The sequence below is a fragment of the Helicoverpa zea genome, chromosome 17 (assembly GCF_022581195.2).
Source record: "Helicoverpa zea isolate HzStark_Cry1AcR chromosome 17, ilHelZeax1.1, whole genome shotgun sequence".
Lineage (NCBI taxonomy): Eukaryota > Metazoa > Arthropoda > Insecta > Lepidoptera > Noctuidae > Helicoverpa > Helicoverpa zea.
The window spans coordinates 11,481,823-11,505,682 of NC_061468.1; the positions used below are offsets into that span (position 1 = coordinate 11,481,823).

At 33.4% G+C, this 23,860-nt stretch overlaps 1 protein-coding gene across 3 annotated transcripts in view; it reads right to left on the reverse strand.

The window, feature by feature from the left end:
- The window catches only part of LOC124638575 (transcription factor SOX-12-like), a 91,289-nt gene that overhangs the window by 39,081 nt on the left and 28,348 nt on the right, over window positions 1-23,860 (reverse strand). The window contains exon 2 of one of the 3 annotated variants that reach the window (XM_047175593.1): window positions 21,648-21,677. The exons of 1 other annotated variant lie outside the window; for it this stretch is intronic. Coding sequence is in view for 1 of the 2 variants with exons in the window: in XM_047175592.1 (XP_047031548.1) it covers window positions 5,358-5,360 (3 nt within the window). In the remaining variant the exon portion in view is untranslated. Of the gene's footprint in view, window positions 1-5,357; window positions 5,571-21,647; window positions 21,678-23,860 lie in introns of those variants that run through there. One more of the 3 variants, XM_047175592.1, reaches the window with a different exon arrangement.

Below are 23,860 nucleotides of genomic sequence, written 5' to 3' on the forward strand. Positions count from 1 at the left end.
ATATTAACCACCGAGAACCTCTTCAGCCTATCATCTCCTTCTCCAGTACATTTACTATACATTACACCCCACGTGCTCAGTTAGAAAGATAAATAATATATACACACGTATACAAGGAAAACCATCGGTGTTTCAGATTCAACCCCCCCTTGTAACGACGGTCATTAACCTTTACAACACCGTAGATTACAGTGCCCTGTTAACTGTGATGGGTTAACCTTTTTTGTTGGTAAACAGTGCAGTTAGTTGAAAAAAGGTTAAATTAGATTCGGGGAATAAAATTTTGACAAAGTTTGTGGGGGACAAATTGATGGTGCAGTGAAGGGTTGAAGAAATTTGCGAAAAAAAATATGTTTTATGTGTCATTTTTTTTAACTTTAATTGCAGCATTTTACAATAAAGAAAGGTCTCAATAATTTTGATTTATTTATAATCCAGATTATTCTGTTTTGTAACCTACAAAAAATGCCCTCTGTAACCCCTACGATCCCATATAAAAATTCAAGACATTAAGCAAAGAAGAACAGTTGTAAAATTCACAACTTTCCGCCGACTCTGTCCAAGTCTAAACAGTATTTGGAATAACACTCGTGAATCTATAGGCGAACAGTTTACACAATGTGCGCTTATTTTACTTTTGCAAACTGTCAAGTTAGTTTTCTTTTGGCACCTACCATATTTTTGTAGATATACATTGGCTAGGTAAAAATGGCTATACAAAACACGAACAATAGTTACAACTCAGCAACAGACCAGCCGACCGCCAAACATTTCACCACTATTCCCAAAAAGGCACAAAAGGCATAAATTCACAAGTTATTAAAACAATATAACGGCCAGGACGGACGGATTAACCAGTCGATCGGTATTGACTGTGCCCGCCTGCCCGTCGCCGATAAACGTAGATTAAACCTGGGTGTACATCACCCTTAATCCGGCAAAGTCCAGCCATGTTTTTAATATGGCATTCTGATTTTGAATATTTTCCCGCCGATTTTGTGCCGCTGACATTTTTTTACCTTTGGCACAAAAACGCGCTTTTGAAGGGTTAACTTTTTTTTTAAATAATGCGCCGCGAGAGGGTTGGGTAAAATCAGGTGTTTTTCTGAAAGGTTATAAATGAAAAAGCTATTTCGTAAAATTGGTAAAGCTACGGGCAATATCGCGAATTATATTTGGGGGTACATTCAAATCATACTCAATACTCAATACTCAATTCTTTATTGCATTCCACAATGTAGGTTTAGGTGGTAGACATTTATTTGGTAGGTAACAATTATGGACCCTGTCGGGCACAGCAAATGATTCATCAGCAATGATCATGGTTTGGCAATTTAATAAAAATTTCGAGCGAAATATATTGGAGAATTTTCATCTCCTACAAGCTCATTAGAAGATTTAAATTTCAGGGAAACTTCAAACAGGTATTTAAAAAGTAAAAAAAAATATCTTTAAAGGAAAAGATAACAACAGACATTGGAAACAGCAAACTTAAGAAAGTGATGGACATGTCGCATCAAGATAAAGCCTGGGACCATGTTAGGTTATCTACAAACGCACCTAAGTGGGTCACTTCGAAATAAACTATAAATAGCCGACTGTCGGCTCGCTTTTGGCTTAGCAACGAAAAATTAGGATTCTGTTACGTTATTAAAAATATTGTGTCTGAATATAAAAGTAAATTGAGAATAAATTAGCATACATACGTTTGCCTATTTATATACTATCTTAGCTGTAAATCCCCTTATCTAAGCTACAAATACCTATCAATCTATTATAGATATTCAATTATAAAATCTAGGGAGAATTATCAAGACTAGTTCATCAAAATAATCTCCATTTTAAGACTACAAAGTATCAAGTTGATACATTAGTTACATCTGAACTCACTTGCATTGCACATAAAAACTGCAACAACTTTTTATACGCACTTAAAAATATTAACCCCGAGATAAGAAACACATTTGCAACGACTTGCAAACATCTCGTTTTATTAAAGTACATAAATAAACAATATGGCACATAAAAAGGAATATCATTTTTAATATAAACTTTTCCATAACAGGAGTTTCAAACAGTCTTGACGCGGAATAATAATGTAAGTGAAATAAATAAAAAAACTCATACATAAAATATGGGTAGTTAATCCCCAACAAATGAGGTCTAGACCTCAGAAATACGAGCTGCAATAAATCCATAAAAGATACGTCAAAAAAATCAGGAGAGATCGTTAATAGCCCGTAATTACGAAACGACAACTCGCAAACGAGTTGAACTATTCCATTTTGTGAGTTAATAGGTTTTAAGTGGTTTAACTATTAAATAATAAATAAATAGATCTTCTAATGGAAATCGTAAATTTGTTTTCTTTTAGTGTTATTTTGTTTGGCTTTTATATTTATTGGTTTTATTTTTATTCTTATCGTGAAATGGACCACCCAGCTGACATGTCGTTTAGCGTAATTGGTCAATTAAAATAGCTAAACAGATCGTATGTAATGATTTATTTATTTACAAAGATTTAATTATGCTTTGACTATGAATTGTTAATGTAACTGGTTTTATAGCAAAAGTTTTCCTACGCTTTTAGTCAGACAGTAGATACCTTTTTACACACAGTACATAGTAATATTTATTTATATAGTTTATCGAAACACCTAAAATTTCATCACAATATACAAAATAAACTCGTTAATATATTTCGAAGCTTAATATTTATAATTGACAAATAAATAACGATAATAATGACAGATATCCAATTTGGCATGGTTTTCGTCCACGCGCCGTGGACACGTGGCGCCATCTAGATTGCTATAAACAAATCGTACTCACGCAGAACATTGTAACGTCTTCGAATCATCGCGTAAACTGTGCCAAGTGATTTAAAACAACATTATTCGAAAATGTAAACAAGATTAATTGAACTATTAGTACAGATTCTAAATTTCTTTCACTATTTTTCGATCTTGGTGAAAACTAGAGCTCGTACATACAGACATATCTAAGTATATATATTATAAATGTGATTAAGCGACAGAAATAGCAAATCTAGACGTTGGATAAGATTATCGTTTCTCCATTACTAGATTATTGACATGACATAATTGATAACAATGTTCTAATTTAATTAAATACGTTTGTAATTAGACTGTGTTAAATGGAGATTAATGCTGTCGATGTAGACTGTTGACGACAATTGACGATTGCATGCGTCTTAGGTATAAATAATCAAGACTGATCACGTTGTCATCATACACTCATGAGTCATTCAAGCAATTTTTAAGCTGTAAGCTTTCGTCAATTTGACGATTGCATGCGTCCGACACGTATCCTGAACTTAGTCATCATTATAACGATAGTTTAAATACTAAAAACTGAATTCAAAAACCTGTATTTTTTATATAAAAATCTGTTGTAAGTTCGATGACAATGCTAGCAGCTGCAAACTGGACGGTGATACATTAGCGCAGATAATGAGGTCATTGAACTCAATTCTAGTGTTTACTCGTACACCTCATTCTGAACTAGTAAATTAAATACGATTTTGATTTTATTTCATTTGGTTTTATGTACGTTACATTCAGTATTTTTTTGAGTTTTGAACGTTTTTTTTTTGCGTCAATATTAATGTCAAAAGAAGATTTGTTGATACTGAAATATGCATATTGAAATTATTTCATCTTACTGTGCAAAATACTAACTTGTGGTATAAAATCTAAAATAAATAATATTTTTTTCGGGCAAACGATACAGTCGTTATCTTAATTGCTTATGTAGGCATATATTATTTGCACAGATTGTGGTGGTGACTGAACTCTGATTAGATAACTGATATACAATAATTAAACAAACAACATACTCATGGTAAAATACCTTGGGATAGGACTGAAATTATTTAATACAATAAAGCTAACTGACAACTTCAAGTGTTCAAATTACGTCATCATATTAAAAAGATGGTCGTAATTAATTTAACTGTCATAAGAATCGAACCAGTGACCCTTAGCTCAAATGCTCTCTTAATCAAACCAGTTGACCTATTGACACTAAGATATCAAATCTTCATAAACCAGTCAAAACCTGTCCAGATGACACACATAAAAAAAAAAAACTTTTTTTACTAAGACTAAAATGTGTAGTTAAAATCTTAAACTTGAGTAAAAATTAGTTAAAAATAATGATGATTAACTGGTGGTTTTAAGACTGAAATTTTGAGCCGTAAATAAAAACTAAAGGCATTGAACCGACCAGGTTGTTCGCCTTTGACCTCGCATTGACAACGACTTAGCCGCTTAATCATTCACTATACTGAAAAATTTTACAACGATTTTGACAGTAATTTTGTAATTATTTTGAGAGTTATGGTATTTTTATAAAGTTCGATAATTTATTTTTGAATTTAAATATTGAGATATATGGTAGTTAGCTTAGGCCTGTTTTAGTGTTAAGGTATAATATATTTTTGGTTATTTACCCAGAAGCGTAAATCCCAACACAAAAACAAAACAAATGCAAAGTACAGAATATTAATTTTGAAAAGGGTCGCGTTAAAAATAACTTTTGCAAAGCCACACGATGAATTCAAATGTTATATTTATATTCGTTTATATTCAACACGCGGCTTCTTTTAGGTTGATAAACTTTGAATTTCTAAACCGATCGGGTAATAGAAAATGTATTACATTGCCCCTACATATTGCCCAGCTATTTTACTTCCATTGCTCCTTTAGTAAGGACTCACTCGGTAAAGTTTGCTACAAAACCCGCAATGGATATAAGTCACATGATTATTATTCTTCGCGAGTGACTATAGTCAATAACCAACGGGCTGTTGTCATCCATACAAGTCGGTACTTGCTTTTATATTATGATTTTAGAACTGTCATTAATATTGCAACTACATTTAAGCAGCTATTTCTTGAAAATGTAGAAAAAAATCAAAAATAATATAAGCGACATATAAAATCACTTGAATCTTTTTACGCTATTTTCGCAATAATATTTGTACGAGTTGAATAACTGCTAATGATTATACCAATGTTTCTGTAATGAGAGTGACGATGACGCAACGGTGACGACAGTCATCGGCGGAATCGCGAAATTCGTCCCATATATTATTCACGAGAGGCCGATAATGAGGACGTTCACCCCACCGCGTTAGACACAACTCTACTCAACTGATTCTCAAACTTTAGGTATTTTTTTATTTTGTATTTTGAAACTTTGAATTAACGATTAAGAAACTTTGAACTGTGCGTTGACAAAATTGTAATATTATTTTAATATGATTGATTTCAAACGTAATTTATTCCAGTTTTTCTTTATAAAACTGTAGGTACGTAAAAAAAATAACATACCATTCTAGAAGAGTTGATTACCACCTCGAACTTTCATAACAGTAATCACTTAACCATTTACGGAAGTCCAAAAAAACACCTTACCTGAAATCAAAAGAAAAAACACCATTAGTATCATCGTTAACCGTTAATTTTTTACCGAAAAATTCCGACATTTTTGAAAACGATCCATTGTTTGTAAAGTATTCTCTCACAGGCCAGTTCAATGACCGACCAAATTTTTAAAACATCACCTAGATATTGTGAAAAAAATTATAATACGATTTAAAAATTGAATAAAACATAACTGGTCGTGCGTGTGTATTAATGAAATTCAAAAATTCAATAATTGATATACCTAAACGAGTCACGTTTTCCGTTTGTTTGCTTATCATTTGAATTGCATTTTCTTTTATAAATAGTGTAATAGAACTGTCTTCAAAGATTGTTCAGAACTTGTATAAATACACGATTTGCTTAGACTTTCAATTTTTTTTAAGACATTAGTTCATAAAAAAAGTCTTTCAAGTATTTTTTATTTATTTTTTCTAAATGATCAAACCACCATACACCCGATCTGTTTACTCTCCCACATCACCATACCCCCGGCATAATCACCAATGTTTATGAAAGCTATGCTAAAATATACGAAGCTATGTCGCACGCATGGTTACACGCCCTTAGGTCTGGCGTTGTTTTCATTTCAAGCTTCACGTGTAGGTATATAAATCATTCATATTAATCACCAGGAAAAGAATTTCTGATGTTCAACATTTATTTTGTTTTTTTGAGATGAAACAGAGGGTCAGGTATTCGCTGGATACAGCTAGTTTTGAAAACGATTCAGTGTCTAAAGCAAGCTGCTTTTAAGGTAAAGAAATGTACTTAATATAAAAAAAATTGTAGTGAAGTCTACTTGAAATAAGAAAATAAGTAAGGCTCATTATTCATAAAGCCATTTTTTTCAAGAGCTTTATATTTATTATTACAATGCTCACATAAACTGCGATTACATACTTATTTACATAACATTTCGTTCAATTTAAATTCAACTTTCACGGCAATCAAAAACACAATAATTTAATCCAATTTCGGCGCTCACATCAACAATAACCTTTAATAAGACCAGCCCTTAAATATCCGCTCTATAATTCGAAGTTTTTGTTCCAAAGCCCCCAAAACCTTCTTCCAGGCGAGTTCCCCCAAATTACTGTAATACCCCAATGTGTATAAGCGTTATTATAAAATGGCGCTTCGCTGAGCCCACCTTTAGGCCTTATATTGAATGTCCCCTAACTCGTAAAAAAGTTCAGATTATGAGGATTGTGTTAAATTATACTTATAGATATATCTGTTTCATTTAGTGCAGACCATTGTTTGGTAGGTGTTTGATTAAGATATATTTTTTAAATATAGAAACATGTTGCGTCAAGAATAAGACGCAAAAACGGTAGTGAATGTCCGTACAATCATGATTAACCTATGCCACGAGTCTTACTTCCTAACAAGTAAACGTAACCCTGAATTACTAGAAAACCTTAATTCTAAATAACACTAATTCTCGGTATGTCAGCGTTGCATGAAACTGCACAATTATGTTTGTAAGTGCAGTAATAATCTGTCGAGTTGTAAGTACTCAGAACAGTGTAAGTACCTTTTTAAGTGAAGCATAATTATATACTTTATCTCGATGCTGATCAGGAAGACATAAGCTTTCCATTTATGTAAAAATCACTTGAACCGGTTCAGCAGTTTCCGAGATAGCCGCATCAAAGTTGTTACTAAAATAAAAGGACTGATCAAAACATGTAGAGCTCTGTTAATACCCTAAACGTATAACTTGAAAATTAAGATGTCATCCAATCAACACTTCAAAAAGTTTTCGAGATAGAACATTTACAAGATGGACATTAAACATAGGATTACGCTTATGGTTAACCATAAAATTAAAAAGCAATGGCAGTAAATTTTACATAAAACTTTGCATCAAAAAGTTATGTAAAACTATTTTTGTAACTTTTACGCGCCATAATGGTTTAAGGGATTTTTTTCCCATAAAAATATAGTGCACAAGTTTTTTACTGCCTACCGAAGTAATACCATGGGCCTTTTATGATATATCCTCCTAATCCTGAAAAAATAATATACATTATCTATGCACACTGAAAACCAGATGATTATAAAAAAAAAAAAACATCACAAGGCGGGCTTGATAATGATATGTAAATGTAGCATACAAAAACGTGGAAAAATCAGTACATTCACGTGACAAACATTTAGGAAATTTACGAGAATATCACTTAAAATATACACATAAAACGTTAGGGTGTAACATTTGCAAGTTTTAAGAGGCAAAACCTTCAGACGGTGAGTGATAAAAGTATATGGCCTTAAATATATTTTTACGAAGTCAGTCCTCTGGTTTCATTATGAGTTTTATTTAGATTTTAAGCGAATGGACGAGAATTTGTGCTCCCACCCTACACAATAAATAGGGTCGTTCCCTTCCGTAATCTCTTGCTTTGTAGTTTGTATCAAATATCGCGCAAAATTGAATATTTTGCTTTGAGAATTAAATAAATGGATTAAGTCACAAATCACTCTGAGTATAAAACTAATTCACTAAATCAACACTAAAATCTAAAAAACTTTTCTACCATTATTATTTTCAGAACTTAAACTTAATATTAAAACGGTTATAAAAATAAAAGCTGACGGTGCAACTTAACGCTCGCCTTTTCGAACAAAAAATGACCTTAATACTTAAAGAGGCACATAAATCACAATCAAGAGTTTCTCTATTAATGCCAACATTAATATTTAGTCTTTAAAAGACCGTTACAAAGTAAAATAATAGACATTATTATACTACCCACGGTTACCCTTATATGGAAACTAGCTTTATATTATGCCAGTTCATGTTTAATCAATTATTAGTTAATTTCAACCGGTTTTTAAATAAGTATTTTTTGTATTATTTTTTATCTATGCATCTGGTTTTAGAACTCGATTTTTATGAGCATCATATCAATTACCTACAATTGACTTTGGTATCATATCATTTCGGAATAAAAAAATATTACGCAGATTATCCGTAAAGAAACAAAAAAGGTACAATCAAAAATCATTCCGAAACCCATTTGAAAATGTAACACATAACGCGGGTAAAAATCAATCTAAAATGAATCTCATTCGGTATTTCCATATTTTACACATACATAAACATCTCACGAGCTCACAACGTTTTCACCCCACAGACCCGTAATGTGCCCCGGGCAATAAATTTATTATGATAAAGTCGATTTACGTCAATAGGCACAACTTTTTGTTGAATTGAAAACTTTTATTCCGTTCAAACTCTTTGAAAAAGTATTTCGGATACCGAACTCGTATAATAATATGTAGGTACACAATTTTCATGTGAAATCATTTTGTGCGATGTTTTCAATCCCGTGACTGAGTTGAACGTCTCCAAGTTTATTAATACGTCTTCAGAAGTACTTTTTTATGTTGGAATATGAAAAAAGTCTAAATGAAAATGGGGATTTGTGAAGCTCATTGAGATAAGGTTTCTATTCCTAAAATAGTGAGTGAAAAGAGTCTCCAGGGAGACGAATACAATAGACAGGCACGTTAACGCTTGGATTCTCTATTGATTGTTAGTTCAAATTTGATTCTATTCAACTTTTACGTTCAACTTTAGAGGTGGGACGCTCCTTGGACTTTTTATTTCGTTTTTAAAGAGCTTGTAGATACTCTCAGAACACGATTTTGTAGGATCTTTAACGTCAAAAATCCTTTCATAATGAACTCCAAAAACAGACTAATATCTATTCACTGACTTACACCATATTTTACAATATACTCTCATAGAAATAATAACATGAACAAAAAGCGTCACTCTCTCCACTACGCAATAAGGCACACGAGCCCAATTCTACGTTGGTACTCAAAAACCACAAAGTACCACAATTAATCTCCACCGTGAAAGTCAAGATTACCAAGATATCGAGCAATCCCGGCCGATCTCCGACCAAGGCCTGCGTAACATTACTTAGTGGAAAGAAAAATGCAGAAGTACCACAAGACTTAGGAGCCAGAATAGAAAAACCAAGAAAAAAAAACAAAAAGATTTGAGAGACCAGTAGGTACATACGTGTAGATTTAGCACAATGAGGTAGGTAATTTTATTGTTTTACTACAACTATGGTCAAAAACGCAATCGTAGACTACAACCTACAACAGTGTTTTTAAGCAATTTCTTAGAAACTTCAACTGCGTAAGTAAAAATCCCATAAAATGGATAAGTTCTAATGCTCAGTCTATGGTTCATAGATTCAAAATGAACCTTCTGCTTCGTCTTGCCTATTCAATGGTAATATGATCTCGTTCGTTCACTAATCGTTCATTCCGACCGAACGAGTCGAGTTTAACGTATCGCTTGGCAATGGGCGGTGTAGGTTTTATAATTTATTGTAGCTATTGCCCGGGTATCGTGAGAAATGTCTGTTCACTACACTTTGTTGGTTAAAGTTCGTAATTTTTGGTATAACAACTTTTGTATGTTCAATTTTGGGAAACTGAAATATTCATGAACTTCAAGGACTCGTATTTAAATCGACAAAACCGATGTGGATGTTCTTTCTTAAAGTACAATAACCTTGTTACCGTTCATAACCTGCTAAAATACTATACTGCCAACAAAAATAAAAAAAAAAACTCGTCATAATTACCATCAAAGTGTCTCATTGAAAACATACAAGTATTGTACAGGCACCATAGCTTAAAGGTTAAGCTTTCACCATCCAAGGTTGGGTAGCAAGTTCGCTTCCTCGTCAAATCACCTTGATACGTTTTTTAGTTTAAAGAAGGAAGTTAGACTAACCTCTCGGATTATGTTACGTACAGTTAAAAGATTAATTGTTTCTATGTTCAGAACTGTTTGTGAATAAATGGAGCATTCGTTTTTGTAGTGGAATTCATTTTATTATTTTAGACGTACTTTACATTTTGTAATTAGAAGGAAATTTTACTTTTCAGTCCCTGTACATACTTACATTTGTCTTATCGTTAGATTTTTTTAAAGAACCCTCAGACTTCCTAAACAAACAAATGAAGACATAAAAATTTACGAACCGCTCAATTGCTAACGCTTTAATCATTTTCTGTCAGATTTCTCAAATAAAATAATACACTAGCTGCCACAATAACAGAAATAATTAGATTTTACACACTTGTTAGATGTTATTTTTCGAAATACAACAGTTTTTCGAACGATCTTCATTAACTAAATCACGCACTATACTACCGTAAGGGTAAGGTTTTGTTATGATAAGTTTAGAGGTTTCATAAGCGCACGCGATTTTCCGTAGGTTCAAGTGCATTTCATAGAAATGTCTATATGTAATAAAAAATCCACGATTGAATTGAATATCATATGAGATAGAATTTAAACGATATTTGGCCATCCTTTACAAAGCTCTATGTAACTTACTTATTCTTAGGTTTTAGTTCGAGGCTAGATAAACCATAGCTTTCTATCAGATGCAAAGTTATCTATCCAGCAATCTTTCCTTTATTATTTCAATTAACCCTTCACCGCTCTCCACGCTACTAAGCCCGCACCCTAACACCACTATATCGTATTTTTTAAGCTCATTTCGTAACTATATAACCATCAATTGAACAGATAAAAATCTCAAATAGAATTACATCGCGTGTTTCAACCTCCATGGTCTAATTTTGGTTCTAACCCTACCGAATTAAAAAGCCACTCCAACGTTCTGGTGCATGCAAATCAGTTGTATTTTTTGTTCAGTCGGCTAACATTTTTATAAAACAATGGGTGCGTGAATTGTAATTACAATGTCGAGTATTTACTTGTCAAGCGGTCGGTATAAGTGTTGAAGAAACGGCTACATTTAGATTTTTTAATGATATACTTACTTTGTCCGGCTCATGACACGATGAAGTGTATGAATTAGCTAGCTTGTTATTTGGAACGTTTTTTTTTCGAAATAAGTGTTCATTGTGTTTGTGATACTTTGGCTTTTTGTTACTTTTTTTTTGACAGGTACATTTTGGACGGCAAGAGTTATTTGCTATGTAAAAATTAGATTTTGGTGTGCTTACACAATACCAAAATCAATTCAGTATAGCAAACAATGTCATGAATTTAATATAAACAAAGTCTAGGTCACAGACAAATTGAACATAAAAAAATGTCTGCACCAGTCTAAGACCAAGTTTTTTCGCAATGTTATTTTCAACACAAATACCTTTTTCCCTTAAAATATTCAAACACAAAGGTATAATACGGTTTTGTTTTTAAAGAATACCTTTCTATTTTGCAGCCAAATTTACGACCGACAATTTATTATTTTACTTCAAAAAAGTACTGAAAGTGTCATGTTTCACTAAATCAAATACAGCTACTTTAAAAATCTACTGCTCAAGTAGTCACTTGAAAAAAATCCAATTTATTTTTAAGTACTTACGTAGTTAGCAATTGTGTAGCGACTGTACTTGAGTTTTATTGGCCGTTACCCTGATATTGGGAGCCGTGAGAAGGCTTTCCGTTGTCATGGTAACCACCTATTATGAACACCATAGAAGGTTATGTTAAAATGCTATAGAAACATTAATTCGATTGTTGATTTTCCTATTTCTACTATCTTATCTGATGCGCTTATTAATGCTTGTCCGTGAAAGCTAAAATCGTTTTGGGTTCTTATTTTTTATTACCAAATATAATGTTATGGCAGATGAAGGGTTAACGAGCGATGATAGCTAAAGTTCTAAATCTATTTTAATTCTCCCATTTACATTTAAATACAATTGAAATTCAAATGTGTCAACATATTTATGAGCATGACTGTACTTTGAAAACTTTATTTGGTTAACATAACTTTCGAGTGTCTAAAACGTTAATAAAAATACTTTTAGAAGTTTAGTTTGAAAGTCTTTGAAGAGAGAGTTTGTGAGTTTTTATAGGCCCATAACCTATTCACATTTAGAAAAAAAACTGTATTGATTATGACAGATTTGTCTCGACCTTACTAATATATCTATAATATGGTTACAGCCATCATAAAAAATGGAGGGATATAAAAACGCATATTTTATTCAAAACGAACAACATTTTAAAATAGATCTTTTTACGGCATAAACTTGACATATTATGTTTTTTTTTTATTTCGTACAGATATATCTAAGTATTACGAATAAGCGAATGAAAACCACCTATTTAACTTATTTCATGAGGTCCTTAAGGTATTATGTATTGTCTAAATTAATATAACCTGCCTCAAGTCCCATTTCCTCAATCAGAGTAAGCCCAGTAGCCGTCTTACATAGAAATTTACATTAATTAATGATTTCGTATGTATTTAGTCCAGTTAACTCGACTGCGTTATAGTTAACACTATTATAATTAATTAGACAATTAGTAAATCTAATTTGATTGCTAATGCTTGTGTATTAGTATGATTGATGTGTTTTAGTCATTGTTGCTTAATCGCCACTCTCAGGGTTATGTGGTGATTATCGTTTCTTGATTGTTGCAGGAAAGTACTTTCAGAATATTATTTTATGGGTTGCTTTTTGTCTGGTGTAAGTGACATTTCATATCGATATTGGAAACTATGGGATGTGATACTCCCACATATGATTTTAGGTATGTAATTTTGGTTGGTGTCGTTAATAGACTTAATTTTTGCTGGCAGTTACGAAAAATGTAAAACGATTTAATTTGTTGTTAGATTATTTTTCCACTTACTTACCACACAGATTAAGTTAAGATAAATAGAGAAACATTTCAGATAGCTGTTAACCCAACTAGACAACTGCTATCATGTCTATGAACTTCCAAAAGATATAAAAACAAAAACAAAACGTTATCATCATAGTAACCTCGGTCCTATTACACCTACACTAGAAGTTGCGTGCCACAATGACGCGTGGTCATTAAACATCAGAAGCTTGACCTTCTGCCGTTTTTTACTCACTCGCAAGGGAATTGTAACTTGTTCTCGTTTTCAGGCAAAAACTTGTGTTATTGTTGGTAGTTTCTTTGATTTTTTTTTGTTGTTCAATGTAGGAAATAATGTGGAAAAATCATCTAAGTAAACATAAAAAAAACTATGTGACAGAAGTCTTGAAAGAGATGAAAATGTTAGTAGCCTTAATCACGGCGACAGATAAAATTTTCTAGCCTTGACAAAAATCAAGCAAACAATAAAGAAATAGCCAAAAAGTCACGTCCACGAAACTGTGTTTGTATGACATTTCATTAACAAAATATTATAGAAATATTGCAAGTATTCGTGCATAAATTATGCTTAAGATTGTGTCACTAAACTGATTTAAAACACTATAATTTTGGTGGTTACCTTCACGCATATTATGGTGAAATATATAGAATAAATAAAAACCTAAAAGTATTGAAAACTGGTCGTGGTTTTAAAGTAAAAAACAAACAGATTGATAATAAAGCAGCAGTATAATTAAAACTAGACGAAACTGCCAATTCAGATAATAATTTTACTACTTCATAAAACGTTAACAAAAAGAGCGGCACTAACTCTTTGATTAATGACGCGAATACTAAACCTGATGGCTATTACGTAATCACAGCAATAAAAGATCTAAATCGCCAATATATTTAAATTAATTGAAACTATAATACAATTAAAATTATACAAGAATCCAATTAGTTAGATACAATGTTACTGGCGCCGTAATAAAAATTACCCTTCATAAGAGCGTAATAAATTATTGACAGCTGACTTTGAATTTACAAAGGAATTGAGCTCTTTACACTTTGAAATAAGGGCTATAATGGTTTGAAGTAAAATATCTCCTTGATAGTCTCAAGCCCGCGTGGGTGCTTAAAAGCCTCATACAGTGACATATTTTGCAATAGTATACGCAATCTGTGGAATAATGAACGTTACACAATTCAGATATCGTTGGTAACTTCATAATTTAAATGATGGTGCCATAGGCTTAGGACATTAATGTGACAATAATATTTCCACACAGAATTTTGAGCCTTTTAAAATAAGTAGAGAATTCTAGAGATCGTAAAGATTTAAAAGAGCAATAGAGTGAAAACATATATCTCTAGCATAAAACTGACATAAATCCAATTGAAGCAAGAATTTACAGCTTTACAGTATAGAGGTACGAAAATGTACTAAAACTAATAAAACGCATGAACACACTGAGCTATAAAAGTCCATAAAAGCAGCATGCCAACTCAGCCACTCTAAAACTCCAAATTAAATATCATCATACATCGTCTTTCCGATTGATTTCCACTCAAGCCTGGAATAAAACTGAATCTCTCAAATCTCCCAGGATTTCTCCCAATTTTTACGAGAAACGAAATCCTTCTTTAATATCCAATCTATACACAGTTTAATAAACGATAAACCGAACTGCAGAACCATAAAAAGCTTGGAACGTAAAAAAGGAGAAAAAGGCGCAACAAAAGTTTTCTACAGGCATCGGGAGTTAATAAAAATCGTGCCCAAATGACTACGGTAAAGTTTGACGTAAACATACCCACAGTACTGGCTGGAATTGGCGAAATTCTGCAATGATTTAAGGCTGCTGCGCGTTCCATTTTGTTCGTAGTATAATTTCTTGGTATGGAATTTGAAATTTATTGCGTGAATATTTGGAAACCCCTTCCCCAAATTAGCGATACTTATAAAAGTAACTCTTCAAGATATAACAACTTTATCTTCAGCAAAAAACTGCCAGACTGTATAAATGGCATTATCAGAAATAAAATACCCTAAAAAAGAAAGTTTAAAACGAATCTACCCTTCTAAACAAATGAAGGCAGAAAGTAATTTGTCAAGTAAATCCTCAGCGTTCCAAGGAATGAGAAAGGATATCAAGCTGATATCTGATTAATGACTCCATAAATGATTAATAGGCGATTTCAACCAAATTAAATGTGACAAGCAAATACTGGGGAAGGCTTAGGAGAATCGACTATTGAGTTCTTGAGATGGAAAAATTTACTGCGCTTTACATTCTGTGTGAACGATTGAAATTGGTATGTTCATGAGTTTTATATTGCTTTCCATTTCAAATCCTACTTATCTGCTGAAATCTAGTCATTTTAACATTTACTTAGCTCAAACATATCTACATGACGGGTCCTTGAGAGGGCAAACAGCAGCCAGAGGCCACGTTACTTCCTCCATTTTAGCTAATCAGTTCACATCTAGCCTCTATTCATTCGACCTTAAAATAGCAAGATATAGCAGGATTTCCTCTATTTTATAAATAAGTTTCCTTAATTCCTTTCTGTATTTGGCTGTACAAGATAATTCGTTGTTCGAACACAATCGGGCAATCAAATTGTTATCGTCGAGCAACATTAAACAGGGCTCCCATCGTTGTTTCTATTTTATTTCCGTGAATTGGCTTGTCTACTCCTTTTGATAATAACGGTCTTAATAATCTAATGTTCATCGTAATGGCTTCGAAAATTATCCCAAGATAGGCTTGCATTTTCAAGAGGTGATTTTATTTAAATATCTAATTTTCCACCTTTATCTTTTTGAGCGTAACGAAGTTAAAAGATAATGAAATGCGATGAAGCTTTATGCGTTTATAGCATCAAAGACTCAACTGGCTTTTATAAAACACTTTTTCTTTCTTACGGCAACATAAATTCAGTCCTATTAATCAAGTTCATTAATTTGAATAACAAGCACAAGACCATTGTTCGCCAACCTCCAAAATTAACACTCACTAAGCACCCAAATTACATAATCCTTTACAGAATCAAAGTTAACAACAGAGAATGACGCCCCTCGAAGAATTATAACAATTTTTTTTACCATTATGACAAAACAAAAGCACAACCACAGGAGGGGGGAGAGGGAGGGGCGGACACCGTCCGAGTTCCCTTTCTGTCAATTACCGTGATTAATGAAGCCCTCGAATATTGAAACGTTTATTCGACCGACGCCAAAAGTATTATATTACTTTAGAAACACTGTATCAACTTTTAATAAAGTCTCTCCAGGAATTACTCTTTTGAGTTGCGTAAACTGTACTGTTTACATTTTCGTTACGTTGTGTTCTATCTTATGCAGCACAAAAATATTAGCTTTTATTAGGTGAATAAATACTATTCCAATACACATTTTCTTCACCTAAGATTTCAATAAGAGTTAATGCTTATTCAATTACATATAATACGCACACCAGATTATCCATCGCAATCCTGACTCTACAAATGATTTAATATCGAAATCTGCATAGAAATTCAGTGAAAACATTGTCGGTCACAAAGTCAATGAAACAGCACCGTGTCCCCTTGTATCGGGAGAACAAATTAAACATTTTCCAACGCGACCGCCACCAGATTAAATTATGAATTCAAAATCGATTCGCTTGCTCACCCGCTGCGAGTTATTTCCGAAGATTCGGTTTTACCGTCAAAATGTAGGAAAAGGAGTAGAAGGTTTGGTACTACTTGGAGTCATTTAGATGGTTATACTGATGTTACTGGTGTAGAAAATTACAGTAGTAGTGATGATGCTGTTGAGGATCCCAAACATGTGATTTTAGACGGTAAGCAAAAAGAAGGATTTAAATACAGAGCCAACGATTTCGCTCATAAAAAGAACAATCTTTTAAATTACACACCAAACATTATTCGATAAACTTTTCCTCACCACAAGCCCTTCCAAGTATTCCGATCGTCAAATTGCATTGTTCATTTACATTAACATAGAAAGCTACATCCGCGTTTAAAAAGAAAATTACTCATCTTTCGGCCAATTCACCTGGATTTCCCCAGCCTGTCAGATTTCCATCAAAATAAATATCACGTACTTGGCACAGTAACTGCTTGTCATATAATAGCAACAGATTCATGATTGATGGTGAGCTTCCGAGAAATAGAACGGTTTGCGGAAGATTAATTCAATCAAGAAATTCGATTTCATGATGATTTCATACTAAATTTTCCACTTGTACAAGTTATTTTCCAATCTTTGATGTAATGCTGACGGATATAACTTGAATTGTTCAACTTGGAAGTCGGGTTACGAAGTCAATTTAGATTCTATGAAACTTTGGAAGGACATTATTTTTAGGGTTTCGCGTCGTTGTGTCGATGTTGTTATTCAAGTTAATATAACTGAAACAATATCACGATTGTTGTGGCTGTTAGAGGAAGCTTTTGACAGTATTCTGGAATATGTTTATCTTTTACTTAAGTAAAGAGTATTTTTTCTGGTAACAAATAAGGAAAAGTGCTCGCGTCGAATAAACACAGTTTCCACAGCACAACAAAATTAAGTTAGTGTAAACGAAGTGGGAAAACATCAATTGTCGTCCACTTAAAGTGTTCGCAAAGGCAATTGTCTCATGATATCGGGAGGCTGCCAGGAAAAATAGTCACTTTAGAGGAGCAACTGTTTTTTTCCCCTAGTTGGCAACATCCAGACATTTTTATAGCGACACTTAACCGCAATCAAGTGGATCATTAGCCTGTAAAGGCCTGCCAAATATCTTTGCTTCGCCTCCGCTGTTTTCTCACCCTTTTGCGTGAAAGATGCTGTAACACACACCTTTTTTGGACGAATCCCGCTTGGCCATTGCCAAGTTCTGGAACATTTTTTGTAGGACATTACGTCGGCTATTCCCTGCGGTCAGGCTACAGCTGTTTTCGTACGAAACTACGCGGTTTGGAAGCCGATTTTAAAAGCCCGTATCATTTTTGAAGAAAAACTAATTGAATTATGTAAAGAGACTGGTACCCGAAAAGTCAAATGCAAAACTGGAAAAGAATCACTCTGGAACGAGCGGCGGGCGGGGCGAAGCGAAAAAAAAAACAAAACATCAATTTTAATGAGTCGAAAACCCAAGAATTTTCTCTTACATTTAGAGAGCAATATTTTTTCTACAACATTTAATCAGAGTAAGAAGTGAAATGGTAATTTGTGTGGACCGCTCGATGTAAATTTTATGCAAGAATTCGCTCGGCGCTCCCCTCTCCCTAAAAGGGGAAGGATTTTTGCAGCGGACAGAAAATTTTGCTTAGCCAAGTGAAATTTTAACTGCTACGACAGACACAGCTATGGAAATGCGAATACTTAATGCTAACTTACTTCCCGCTGGTTCATTATACTTCATAATTTTTGAGGGAAAAAATGTGATCTAAAGGGTTCCGATGGCTGTATTTTTTGCTCACACTGTTTTGAATATTGAAATATTGATTTGCGTATCTTAACTACAAGGTATAATTTTGACGTTAACTGAAAGTATTTAGCTCGTTGAATAAAAAATTATAATAGGTACATGTCGAGCATCATCATTATCTTCAAATAGAACATTCAATATTTATCGAGATCGAGCGAAGAAAATACGTTTGCGAGCATTAAAAGTTTTTCAGTAACAAATCTTGAGGAGCTCAAAGTTGTTCTTGCTGAGATCAAAAACATTCAAAAACCTATTTAAAATTTGTAAGCAGGCTCAAGCACCAGATAACTACACAAGTAAAGCACTCTAAACTTTAACAATAATTTCAATGATGCTTCAATACAACGATGCTCCAAGTTCAACTCGATTCCATCAAATTATAACTTGTACAAGATAATCTAACTCTTTGAAGTAACGAAATCCACTTTTTGTTTTGGAATCCTTACAAATTAATAACTGAACAATTTCATTTGAGGGTAGTGTCCAAAAATTCTCCAGTTAAAGGTTCGAATGATTTAATTCAACTTCTTACACTGAATTAATAAATCCTGTCCAATTTGAACGCTGTTCCTCTAACTTTAGAAGTGAACTTTTCAGTTTGTTTCAATTTGTTGGCCTCGATGGAAATTCAATGGTTATTACAATGGGGCTCCATAATAACAATAAACAAAAGATGTTCTATTTTATTGTATAATTTTCTCGAGTTGTTTTCGGTTCAATTGCTTTGGTGACAATGTTTGTTATCATGACCGATGTTTGTGAATTCATTAATTTGACAAGTTTTAGTTTAACAAAGTTGTAGCTCCCTTTTGTATTATTAATCTTATCATAAGATGGATTTGTAATCATCTTGTTTTGTTCCAAACTTAATTCTAAGATAACTTTAAGATGACTTTGCATAACCCCCAGTTCTGTTTCAAAATGTAAGTTAATCGGATTGAATTTTAAGCTTCATACCAAACCTAATTAGGAAACGCAGTTCCAAACGCGTTATTAATTTAGGAATTCAAATGAATTCTATTGTCCAGCATGAACATGATTATTACGAATTCGCCATAATCCGTCGCTGGCTAAACACAGCTTATTAAGACCATGATTCAAACACAGGAATTGAACCGACTAAAATTAAATCAGCTCTGTACTAGTTGGAGTACGTCCACTAATTAGTAGTGCAATTTATACATCAAACGGCCAACGGTGATACGCATCATCAAAACGTATCTAGCACAAAAGAAAGTCTGTTTGTATGAGTAATATGATCTGCAAAATTGTTGGAGCGATTTTGATTCTGTATTAATTTCAATGGGAAAGTTGTGAAGAGAAATTGTTGAGGATGCGAAGGATGTGTATTGATCGTTTGGTGTCAGATTGCTCATTATTTTGTGAGCTGGTGTGAGGATATTCTTGTAACTTTTGTTTGTTCAGATGATTGAGTGAGGGATGGTATTTCGACTTTAATATCAAAAGTTAAGTTTTCGTTTTTTATTGTTACGAATTTATCACTGTCTTAAGCTTTGCTGCTTGTTACAAAAAGTATACTGTAGTTAGTTAAACGGTAAACATGCGAATTACTTTTTGTACGAAAATAATGACTTCCATTACTCTAAACGGCGGCCATAAAACAGGGTCACACTACTAGTATAGGTAGCCACAAACAGGCCATATAATAGAGACAAACGGACTAATACAGCTGATCAGCTAAACCCGAACGTGCAACTAACACTTAATGAGGAAGTGGCTACTTGCAGACAAATTAACATGTCACTTGAAAAGATACTAGCAGGAAACCATAATATTTAATGTTAGACTGGATTAATACTAGTTACGTGAGCGTGAACTCTTGCCCTTTGAATTGAGTTCTGTGAAATAAGCTGATGGAGAATTTAATTGTAGGTATGTCTCAGATGTAGTAGCACTTATCATTGAATGAGGATATTACACTTTAGTGGGAGCATTATACTCTGAACACGTAACACAAGTTGGTGATAAAATGTTTATTATAAACACAATTATTTCTCACTCCAAATACTCGTGTAAAAGCATATCAATTCTCGAGTAAACCAACAGGAAAACAAAATACATGAAAAATCAACTCCAATACCACATTCGGGTTGTCATAGACAAAAATAAACAGAGAAACATATCACGCGACGTTATGGGCATGCATTTTTGATACAAAATTCAACTATGAGCCATAAATAATATGAAATAGTTGAAATAAAACTAGCTCACGCGATACACGTATTAATCTGGTAGCATTGGAGTGCTTTCTAACTACGAAGGGAAGTTTTTAATTACTTTGTTCCCGACGTCTGGTAGAAAAAAGGGGGTTTAAAGAATGAGTCGTGAAGAGGCAGGTTTGGGAAGTGTTTCCAAGGAGTATCGTCGTACTTTATTTTTTTGAAATGAAATAGAAATGCGAGCTGGTAGAAATGAAAAGTTACGACTTCTAAAATGTGAAGTTGAATATGTAGATGCTGAACTTGTCATTGGCGACGCATTTTATGCAAAACAAGCAAGTAAATATGATGCTACATAAGCAAATCACGTCCGCAATAAATAGGCTGAGAATAAATACATAATTACGTCTGAAAAACATGTTATAAGTATGTGAATCGATACTAATGTAATACCAAGCAATAACCCCAGATAATATACTTTAATGTAAATTGGTAATATCCATACTAAAATATATAAGTACGATTAATTCATTCATCATAGAAATAGTAATATACTCAGACCAAAACAAAACAAAACATCGCTCATTCATGCTAAGCATCGATATAAAATCTGTGCAATCAACAACTAAAATTCGCAAAACTAATTACTAAGAACACTATAAACTAAAAACGTATCTAAACGTTATTGTAAATCAAGCTAATGAAGTATATATCAGAGTAAATGTAAACGGTGAGCTGTTAAACGTTCCACGTTGTACCGGAACGAACTTCAGTTAAATTTATTGTTATAGTTTTGTTAAGAAACGCAATAGCTTCTTCAGGTAAAGCCTGAGTGGCCGTAAAGGAGTCGATATAAAATACTGCATTACCCTCGTTATGTATTGCCCCGTCTTACCCTAATGCTCACGCCAATGCTGCTGTTTACCTGAAAATACAAAATATATTGTTAGTTATCGCACACTTTGCCAATAAACGAGCGAGATACTGCACTACATTTTCCTTCTTTGGTGTAGGAAACTAAATTTTAAAATCAAATAGGCTATTTGAAAATTTAAATGTTAGCGATGACATATGATTCACAGTTTTTTGCCCTGTGATTCAGGTCTAACCGCAGCCGGGTCAACCATCAGGCCCAATCAGCTTTTCATAAGATCCGGAAATACCAGAACCTTAAACTGTCAGAACAGATGAACCGATAAAAAAGATGAATAATATTTTTATTCTGAATTGTAAATGAGAGAAATATGTAAAGTATCAGCTGTCTATTGTCTCGTGGAAGATGTAACTTGTCGTAATGATGGAGAAAAACTGTTATGAAGATACTAGATGAGGGTTTTCAAATCGTTTCTTTTAGCACACGAGCATTTTGGTAAATTACAATTGTAATATCTCTTGAGAAGCAATTCGTTATTCTGTCCATATTTTCTCACATGAAAATAAATATAGACGCAAACAAATTGTGGGTGAATAAAGATAAATCTCCGCGTAACTCTTTAGGGATTACAGACCTAACGGTTATATCTTTAGACGTACCACTTAAATTTTTATTCACCCCAGTAACACAAAAGAAACATCCCGGCGACCAAAACCGCATTACCAGATATACATTTACATGAAACATGTCAAATAAACGAATGTTTTAAGCACCCAGTTAAGTTATGCTGGCGCACGTACCGCTAACCAGACGAGAAGAAATGTAACAATATAAAACCGAGTGCCTCTCCGAAAATTTCCTTCAGTCTTGTACGATAAATCTTTTAATCCTCTTATACAATTTGATCGAGATTGCCCGGACGGCGCGTTTTTTCCTTTTTGTTCATGGACGAAATGTTTCCGATCTTAGTTTTTGTTTTGACGATAAATGTGCTTTTAATGTGCATTGTGCTTGTTTGCCGGATTTGTGAATGTGCAGTTTTAAGAAGTGGTCTGGCAGGATTTTCGGCGAGAATAATACCCTCGTAAATTATTTGATTACTTTTGTTTTGTTTACAGTTTGAAAGTTCGTGATTTATTGGAAAGGTCAGCGATATTCTTCATTAAGCGGGGTATAAATTTAATCGGTTCATTAGCTCCGGGTTTTAGCAGCGAGTTGATTAATATTTGCTTATATCTGTTAGATCATCTATCCTCAATTCAATGTTGATTACAGAAAAGCTTATTAACAGAATGTTCGTTACATAGCTGGTACAACAATGCAGTAATGTATCTTATTTTATCTGCCAAAAGACAGCAATGATGAGCTTTACGAGGGCAATAACTCTTTCGCAATGTCACCCAGAACTCTTAAACATTTGGAAAACTTACTTATCTTAAATGTCCTAAACAAAAAGAAAGAACGATAGGATAATTCCTCCCCAGTCGATTATAAATGTCAATGCAGCGGAACAAGGCTGTGTAAGCTTAATAGATCGTTTGAGAGAAACAAAATAAAGGCAAATTAGTTTTGCATGTAGACTTTTATGTAAATGCTGCAATTATTTATTTTTTGAAAATAGTAGAAGCAAAGGAATTACATTTGTGGCAATTATCTAACATAATTTAAAACCAAAAAGCCTTCAATCAAGGATCTTTACCTGGCAACACCGATGGCATTTAAATCGCATCGATCACGCCGTGACGCAGATGTTAGACAATGTTAGAAGATACTCGGCCGATAAAAAAATATAATTGATGAGGACAGGTAGTGGATTTAGGGATGTCTGATTGAAGGGACGTTTGGGCGAGGCAGCTACCACACTGGGATTGGGTAGGGGTGTCCACAGGAAATCCCTTTGGACAAATAATAATCTACTAAGTTCAAGCGACTTTCGTCCGACTTACAGCTTTACAGAAGCTGGGAATATAATCCACAAAAAAAAATATGGACATGATAAATGCATCTGATTTCATATACATTGAAAACAACGGTCCTTGAAATTGATCCAAAAGCAGTGATATCTAAAACGAATATAGGAAAGACAAGACATTTATTCATAACTCGTATCTGGACAGATCTGGATACAAAAATTTGTCTTGAAAAGTAAGTAGACGCATTCGAAACAGCCCTATCCCATCTGATACACAGGACGTTTTGATGTATCGTTCTTTTTGATACCAATCGCTTGTTTT